We start from the raw sequence: 10,000 nt of genomic DNA on the forward strand, positions 1-10,000 counted from the left end.
TTGACATTGCACAAGGTTATGTTTTTCTCTGACTGTTTATGACGTCTTTATACTAAATCCATTGGATATTGGATGTGTACTGATTGATATTTTAGTCTTAGATGCATGTCTTGTTTTATTAGTTGTTATTGGCTTTGCACTAGCTGTCAGTAACTGCGAGTACTCTCAGATCTTTACTTAGTGTCTTTTTGTTGTCAGGATGTATAAGTACCCGTCCACGTCAACTCTGTGTGTTTGTTAGCTGTATTTCTATTTGTATCCATCTGATGAGTTAAACCTTTTTCAACTGATTTTTGAACGACCGCAAATTTATTTGCGTTCGTATTATGTTATGGTGTTGTTTGCGTCTGCGTCTGAAGACATCTTGGTTCGCAAACAATAACTTGAGTATAAGTGCATGGATCTCTATCAAATTTTAACACAAGGTTCCATACCACTAAAGGATGATTGGGATTGAGGGGCTATTGTCCTAGCGGTTTTTTAATTAGGGACAAAAAAAGGTAATTATTACTAGTTCATAGAAAATAAATTGGTTTGCAATAACTTTAGTATAAGTGTATGTATGTGTAAGAAATTTTAGCACAAGGTTCCATACCACAATAAGAAGGTTTGGATTGATTCTAGGGATAATTGTCGTGGCTGTTTTGTAATTAGGGGTCAGAAAGGGGCCAAAAACAATTATTTGTCTGGTTTTAAGACAATTACTTAAGTATAAGTGTATATATCTCTGTTAAATTTTAGCACAAGGTTCCACAACACAATAGGAAGGTGGGGATAAATGTTGGGGGTTATTGTCATAGCTGTTTAGGAATTAGGGGATCAAAAAGGGCCTAACAAAAACAATCATGTGTCTGGTTCACATACAATAACTTGAGTATAAGTGTATGAATCTCTATCAAATTTTAGCACAAGGTTCCATACCACAATAGGAAGGTTGGGAATTATTTCGGTGGTTATTGTTGTAGCTGTTTAGTAATAAGGGTAAAAAGGGGCCAAAATCAAGCATTGTTCATGTTTAAGGACAATAAGCTGTGTATAATTGTATAGCTTTCTATGACATTTAACCACAAGGTTCAATACTTCAAAAGAAAAGTCAGGATTGATTTATTGGGGTCATGGTCCAAACCGTTTAATAATAAGGGGTCGAAAGGGGGTCAAAAACAACTATGTTTCTGGTTTGCAGGCAATAACTGTGTATGCATCGTCATTACATTTTAGGACAATGTTCCTTACCTCAAAAGCAAAATTCGGGTTTGTTTTTGGGGGTAATTATAGTAGCTGTATAGGAATTAGGGGCCTAATAGGGGCTAACAAAAAAAATAATTTTTCTGGTTCACAGACAATAACTTTAGTAGAAGATTATGGATCTCTTTTAAATTCTAGCACAAGCTTTCACACCAAAATACAAAGGTTTGGATTTATTTTGGGGTAATTGTCGAAGTTCTGTAGTGAAAAGGGGCCAAAAATAAGTGTTTTTCATGTTTTAGGACAATAATTTGTGTGTAAATATGCAATTTTACCACAAGGTTTCATACTTCAAAAGGAAAGTTTGGATTGATTTTGGGGGTCATGGTCCAAACCGTTTAATAATTAGGGGCCGAAAAGGGGCCGAAAAACTAGGATTTTCTGGTTTCTGGACAATAACTTGAGTATAAGTCTATTTATTGGTATTCAATTGTGCCGCAAGGTGTTATATCATACAGTAAAGTTTGGGATTGATTTTAGGGGTTATGACGGTAACAGTTTAAAATAAAGGGGCCAACAATAATTATTTTGTAATACTTTGTTTAAATTGCTTATTTCTGAAGCAATTTTAATGGGGTTTGATTCAAAGTCTTGAATTCTTTGGGTTCTTTAATATGCTGAAACTTATTGGGTATTTATTATCTGGATTTTGGGTCTGTTTTTTTAATTGATCCATATTAAGGTTCAAAGGGTCAAAAATTAAACTTTGTTTGATTTCTTCAAAAATTGAATTATTGGTGTTCTTTGATATGCTGAATTTAGCCATGTTTTTTTTTTAGATTTTTACTTTTGGAGCCTCTTTTCAAATTGGTCCACGTTAAGGTCCAAAGGGTCCAAAGTAAAACTTTGTTTGATTAAAAAAAGAATAGTTGGGGTTCTTTGATATGCTATATCTAAGCGTGTATTCAGATTTTTTATTTTGGGCACAGCTTTCAAGTTGGTCCAAATTGGAGTCCAAAATTGAAGTATGTTTGATTTCATCAAACATTGAATTATTGGTGTTATTTGATATGCCCAATTCAACATGTTATAGATATTTTATTTTGGGCTTAGTTTCTAAAGTTGGTCCAAATTGGAGTCTAAAATTAAACTTTGTTTGATTTATTAAAAAAATTAATTATTGATGTTCTTTAATATGTACAATCTAACAGAGTTTTTTTAATTTTTGATTTTGGGCCCGTTTTATAAACTGGTCTACATTAAGGTCCAAAGTATCCAATATTAACTTAATGTGATTTTAACGGAAAGAATTGTTGGGATTTTGTGATATGCTGAATATAAGCATATAATTAAATTTTTTGCACAGTTTTCAAATTGGATGAAAGTTTGGTCCAAAATTAAACTTTGTTTGATTTCAAATAAATTGAATACTTCGGGTTCTTTGAAATGATGAACCTAACCTTTTATTTAGATTTTTGATTTTGGGCTCCGTTATCAAATGGTCCTCATTTGAGGTCGAAAGGGTCCTTAATTAAACCTTTGTTTGATTTCATCAAAAGTTGAATTATTAGGGATCTTTAAGATGCTGATTCTAGCCATGGAAGTATTAAACATGTATTTAGATTTTTTATATTGGATCATAATAGGTAAATGTCCAAATTGAAATTTTTCAGTTCTTTGACCATATTCATGTTGTGTCACAAACCTACATGCTGTGTCAAATATTCAATCGCAATCCAAATTCAGAGCTGTGTTAAGCTTACATGTTGTGTCCATACTTGCCCTAACAGTTCAGTGTGAGACCTCTGCGGTCGTATCAAGCTGCGCCCAGCGGAGAATTTAATTAAAGTTTGTTTTTATGTTTTACTGTTACACCATTGTCCCAGGTTAGGGGAAGATTGGCGCCTTCAAACGAGTTTAGCCCGCCACATTCTGCATGTGCCTGTCCCAAGTCAGTAGCCTGTAATTCAACAGTACATAAAACACATAACAAAAATCTAGAGACTGAGCAACATGAAACCCACCAAAACACGGGGGTGATCTCAAGTGCCCAAGAAGGGTAAGCAGATTCTGCTCCGCAAGTTACCCCCGTCGTGTGGCTCTTGTAAGTACAAACCAGGTGATAAGTCTGATTTGGCAGGACACATTCGATAAAACGATGACGGGATTGTGGTTAAAACGATTGGAACGTATTCATCATCATCTGTGAAACAGATATAGAAAATAGTATTATATTCCTTCTTTACGTGACATGTTTGGTCAAATACATAATTAAATGTATTACTAACGTGCTAAACATTTATTAATAGATATGTATTCTGCTAATAATCTGACGTATCAGCGTATTTCACTTGGCATGAGTAATTATTGATGAGTGGTGCTGATAGCTGAGCACGAACTTCTCACCTTGCGTGAATACATAAATACCTTACCAAGGTTTCTAATAAGGTTTTATCTCCTTTGTTTTTAGTTTTCTGTGTATTTTGATCTGAATGATGATGTTGCTACATTTGTACATTTCATCCGATTATTCAGAATGATCGAAATTAATTTCTAGATATTTTGATTTCCAAATGTCTATGATTTCTTTCTAGATATTTAGCGAAAGAGAGTCGAGGAATACCAAAGGGACATTCAAACTCAGACTTCGAAAATAAACTGACAACGCAATGGTTAAAAAGGAAAGACAAAAGCACAACAGTGCACAAAACACAACATAGAAAACTAAAGACGGAGCAACACAAACCCCACCATAAATTAGGGGCGATATCAAGTGCTCCGAAAGGGTAAGCAGATCAAACTCCATATGTGGCACCGTCGTGTTGCTCATATCAGTACAAACCCGGTGATAAGTCTAATTCGGTAGGTCACATTCGGGAGAAAGGAGACTGGACTGTAGTTACGACAATTGGAACACGTCCGTTGTCATCTGTGAAAATAATATTGCATAACTGTCAACGAACTCGTGATGGCGTCCGTAAAATTCACGAAGAGTCGATTTTAACATCCCCACTTGGAATTTTGGTTTAATAGCTTCCTTGTGAACAGCAACCCTCTATTAAGAAAATCATGATAGTAAATACAAGCCCGGGAATATCGTATCAACTGGGGAATATATACCCCGTTTGCAGGTGCTGCTGGAATGTTGCTACATAGAAATGAGGAGAAGTTCACGATTGGGAAGCTGAAATCATCTCCTGGTCGTAAAGATTTGTTTTCAACCGACCATCATTGTCAATTTCGACCATCGTTGACAATTTCTTGATGTAAGTCAATATATGAGGCTGACTTAACTGTATCTGTTGTATTCTTTATCTCAAGTTCGATGGGATAGATGCGTTCAACATAGTCACCAAATTTTGAATTATTTAGTGAGAGAACATCACCTAAATAGCGGAAAGTGAGGTTAAAGGATACTACTAAAACGTTCCTGTATGAAAACAGCCTCATTTGAATAAAGGAACAAGTCGGCAAGAAAATGGGCACAGTTGGTTCCAATGGGAATGCCGATTGTTGGTTGGAAAACACGTCCTCCGAACGTGACGAATATGTTGTCAATCAAGAAATCAAGCATCTTGATAATGTCAGTTTCAGAGAATTTTTTGTTTGAATCAGAGTTATTTTTTTATTAATTACGATGTATCCCTTCCTAAGACAAGAAACTAGTATCTACGTAAGCCATTCTTTTTTATGAAACAAAGCAGGACCAAATCGTTCAGTTTGCAATGGGGAATACTTGGAGTGTAAAGTGTAGAAAAGTCAAAATTTAAATACTATTGCAAGATGAGAGAGTCTTATATTGCATTATATGTATTCTACAAGATCGTTGGAATTTCTTAGTATCCATATCTAATTCACGCCACCTCTAGAAAAAGTAGTTTCACAATAACTTTGAAGCCCGGCTTTGATTGCTGATAAAATTGGTGTTAATAATTTAGAAAGAGGTTTCGTGGATCACTTGGAAGACCCAGCAATATAACATTGTTTGTAAGGACACTTATGTGACATGTGTAGTGTAGGTATCCAATACAGTGACGGAAGATCCAGTTCCTCATCTTTCGTTGAAATTGCAAAGGAACAAAGAACAGACGAGTAACGTTTTTTTCTCGCCACCTCTAGAAAAAGTAGTTTCACAATAACTTTGAAGCCCGGCTTTGATTGCTGATAAAATTGGTGTTAATAATTTAGAAAGAGGTTTCGTGGATCACTTGGAAGACCCAGCAATATAACATTGCTTGTAAGGACACTAATGTAGTGTAGGTATCCAATACAGTGACGGAAGATCCAGTTCCTCATCTTTCGTTGAAATTGCAAAGGAACATAGAACAGACGAGTGACGTTTTTTAGCTATATATCACCTTATTGTCGGTCTTTTTTTTTTCGTTTTTCGTTATGTTTTGCCATGGCGTTTTGAGCTGGTTCTCGACTTTTTGAAGGTATTTTTTGGTATCTTTCGGCTCTCTTTTTCACATTAGTTGCATAACCGGTTTTTTACCATCTTTGAGTATTCATTATTTTTTTACATGTTTAACTTGATAATATGACAAGTGTTGTAAGACCTTCACACTTATGCACGGTTAAAAGCCTTCTCGAGCCTGAACCTTTTATGAACTAAAGTAAATAAAAATTACCCTTCTTTATCACTAACCTCATTTGGAATTGTTCATCAATTTCTTCTATGACTGATTTCATAAAAAAATCCTGATTGAAAATTTCAATGCCACTCGGGTCCAAAAGTGGGTCATCAGTTTCTTCGTTTATGATTTGGACATCAGTTTGCAGAGCTTTCCATTCGATAAGGAATGTACTATTGTGCGTTTCTTGCAAAAGATTTTCAAACTTCAATAATCGATCCGCTGTTTCTTTATGACGTCTTTTAAAGAAATCTCTATTTCCTTCTAAAACATGATTTTCATTATCTTTAAAGTCAGAAGCAGTGGTTATTGGTATTAGTTTATGCTGATCAATTATCATATGTAATTCTCCTGTAGTTTTTTCAACACTCTTTACATAAGACTCACAGTCAGATTCTATTTGACGTGAATGTTTTGATTCAATTGTTTCAAGTTTCTGTTTGGCTATTTCAACTTTCGTTTTTAACTGAACTATAATATGGTTAACATTCTCACGACGAGCATCTGCGACATTCTTAATCTTTTCAGTTTTATGCTCATTATGATTACTTGTCATACATTCCGTGCATGTAAGGCAATCACATGTACTACAATAGTAAAAAAATGTTTTGTTGTGAGTGTCACAAACTGGTTGAGGTCTGAAAGCAAGACTCCCTTTGGTTTCAATGTTAACAACTTCATGATCCTTGAATTGTTGAACTTTTTCATGAACGTTTTGTCTACAACTGAGGCACATACTTTGACTACATCCTTTGCAGTAGAACACCGCCACTCCTTTGCAGGAAAAATCACACTTTTGTGCTGCAATTTGAGCCATGTTCACGAAATTAGTAAGCCTCCTTTTACATTTTATTTTTCAGTCACAAGAAAGGTGTATCTTACAGGTAAGAATGACGTCAATGGCTTTTAGATAGTTGACTATGCACAAGATATTATTAGAATAAAAAATTTTCATTTCAAGTTGAAGTATGATGTTTTAAATCGATAATAACTGATTCACTAATTTAAATATTAGATATCATCAAAATGTCATACCTGACAAAATTCCTAAACATTCTAATGAGGTTCTTTATCTTTAAATAAAGACAAGTCCTGTTTATTCAAGTCTTATAAGCTACGTTTTTCAAGGGTTCTGTAATAATTTTGATTTTGATAAGATTTTATGAAGTTATAATTATCATCCATATTAAAATGAGTGTTACGCACCTGCACCTGTTCGTGGCGTTCCTCAAACACAATTAGTCAGATGTAATTAATTATCTAGGAACTCTTCAAATGGATCTTAGAGAAGCTTGGGGTTTATTTTTTATTCCTATGGTGTGATTGTATAGTTTTAATATTTCAATTCTGACTGCAAAATCAATGGGTGAAAACAGTATTTGATTGACCGATAACTGATCAGTGACGGATCGGTGAAGACTTATCGGCTAACTGGTAACTGATTGTTGACTGATTGGTGACGTAAAATGGGACAAAAGATATGACTATTGGATTTGTTAAGTAACGATTACATGAACAACGTTTGCTGATTAATCAGTCAATTTATAATATGCAACAATCTAAACGGTTTTTTACAACACTCAAGAAAGGCAACATATACAAAAGGGACATTCAAATTCATAAGTCGAATAAAACAAACTGACAATGCTATGCCAAAACAAAACAAAAAACGGAACACGACGATAAATCAAACAACAGTACACAAAAAACAAAGCATTCAAAAATGAACCCAAAATACAAATTTATATCTTTACATATTGGGTTATACACTGCTAGAAGATTTTATTGACAACAACCTTTTCGGGGTATAATTGATCCAGGTACGTGTAATCAAATGCACCGATCATTCTTTTATAATTTCACATGACTCATATATCCAGTTCTTCTCCTAGATCGAATTCTTAAAACTAATAAGTACAAATTTGGTATGAAAAAAATAATATAAAAATCTGAAGCGAGATGATATTCTCATTTTTTATTAGTTATAGAGTCAAACCAGGAGTTTCAAAAACACCCGAGTATAAAAGGTGTAAACGGTTTACCTTTTGATCATATTCGTGTAATTAATTTCAAGACATTTTTGTCAGAGGCAAACATTGAAATCAATGATGCATTTATCATTTAGTACTTTGTCATATTTGCGTTTAATTCTATATAATGGAATTGATAAGGATATATCTTCAAGACATAAAACCATTCCACATTACCAAATCAGTTGTTATTCTACTTCTTGTCTTTAATTATGATGATGCATTGGTTCTAGGAAGAGTCTTTATGTGTAAGTTAACGTCATTGCTCACAAATTGTTTTTATGAAATGTTTGATATTTAACTTAAAAACTAAAATTTGCGTTGCGAAACGTCATCGGAAAGCAAAGACTAAAGTGCCGTTTTAACTATTTTGCGCATCAAAATCTTATTATCTCATTTTTTCTATGTTTCCAACTTATAAATTCACTTCATTGATTTATGCAGAATAAACAAATTTGGTGGCTCCCTTTCCTTTGGTCATACAAAATGGATCAAATACTTATTTAATATACTTCAAGGGATATAAAAGATTGTGACTGGGAATATCGTTTGCATTTGGACTCATATAAAAAACATTTCAAACTGTCATTCCCGTTAAAAAAAAACGATAGAATCTAATCCGTAATCCATTTTGTTTCATTATCGTTTCCTTTTTATTGTGAAAATTAGATTTTGTTAATTATTTGGTTTCATTTTTTTTTATATGAAGAGAGGGCTATTTAATTTGACGGAAAGCTTTGGTACTTTGAAATTTGAAAAAGTACAAGTTATGCAAAATACGGGTTTTGTGTAATGGGCCAGCTTAAAAAATTATTTGCTCTATGAGAATCACATACGACATTTCTTTAAATGTAAACATACTTTTATTTGCACGTATTTCACGGGTTTTTTTTTTTTTATCGGGACAAATAATCAAATTAATTTGAAGCGATAGTTAAAACTAGATGTCTTATTCCTTTTTATTTGCAAAAAGAGAGTTTGAAATAATTCTTTTTAAAATGGGATGAAACAAATACACATCACTAGAATGTAGAATACTGGAATATTCATATGCCAAGTAAATACGAAATAAGTGTTCTGATCAAAACCAGGCATGAAAGATAACACAGATTAAAGGCATATAAAGTATTATATGTCTTTGCTAAATCAGACTAGTCGTATGATAAGCATGGGATACGTGTATTCACGTGATCTACTGACAGTGAAAATGTGAAATGTATCACCCAAATGTCATCAAAGGAATCGATGCTATCATAATCAGCAATATTCTTCATGACAAAGAAGTAACATGTAAAAGTTTGCTTTATTTTTAAAATCAGTCCGTTCCTATTGTCTCCTAAATTTACACCAGAACCATTGCACTTAAAATATAAAACTATAAACAAGCATTGCAAGACCTTGATTTATAAGAATATTTGCAAACCCTTTTGAAATGGGACAGTTCCCACCCTCCATATATTTACAACCCTGTGGCCATGTAATTACAGGTGGACTAATTATAATTACACATGCATATCTGCGGAAGGTAATCTCTCATGGTCATAAATATAAAGAGCCATTACACATCGATTGGAACCATAAGTTAAAAATGGTTATGGATTCCATTCAGGATTACGTCAAGCATAGATAAATTGGGAAAATTTTTAACTAAAAACCCTTTCAGAGTTGATACAACACCATAAGTTGAAAACTGTGTAAATGTATGACCTACCTTTGTATTTAGAGACAAAGAATCTGTTAAATATTATATTTGTCCTCTTCCTACCATGAATATGTTGTTGTACCTGTTGAATATGCTCAAAACAATATTGTGTTAGTCTGTTAATCCTATTAGTACGAGCGAGTGTCTTATTAAAAATAAGGAATACATGAATATTCGGTAATACTATATAGAAAACCGTAACTTTTGATAAGAATGAGCTCATGGCAAGCCATAAGTCATTCTATGCAACATTACATAATTCAGTGAGCAACACCTAAGAGGACTTGCCTTGTTTGTATGTTATACCTAAGCTACACAAACAGCCGTACAAACAATGGTACATTGCAGGCTCATCTACATGTTCTACCAAGGAATCCGTTTGATCAACTCAAATTTTGTCCGCAGTGAAACAGGAATAACACAAATACTGTGATACTGTTTTCTCGCAT

At 33.6% G+C, this 10,000-nt stretch overlaps 1 protein-coding gene across 8 annotated transcripts in view; it reads right to left on the reverse strand.

Annotated features, from left to right (window-relative positions):
* Nucleotides 1–6,682, reverse strand: part of LOC127723533 (putative leucine-rich repeat-containing protein DDB_G0290503) — a 62,936-nt gene extending 56,254 nt beyond the window's left edge. For all 8 annotated transcript variants that reach the window (XM_052230182.1, XM_052230177.1, XM_052230180.1 and 5 more), the window contains exon 1: nt 5,834–6,682. In XM_052230182.1, the coding sequence (XP_052086142.1) occupies nt 5,834–6,636 (803 nt within the window). In that variant the 5' untranslated portion in view covers nt 6,637–6,682. The remainder of the gene's footprint in view (nt 1–5,833) is intronic.
* Nucleotides 6,683–10,000: the final 3,318 nt, after the last annotated feature.

This window comes from Mytilus californianus, unplaced genomic scaffold (genome assembly GCF_021869535.1).
Source record: "Mytilus californianus isolate M0D057914Y unplaced genomic scaffold, xbMytCali1.0.p SCAF_13, whole genome shotgun sequence".
Taxonomy (NCBI): domain Eukaryota; kingdom Metazoa; phylum Mollusca; class Bivalvia; order Mytilida; family Mytilidae; genus Mytilus; species Mytilus californianus.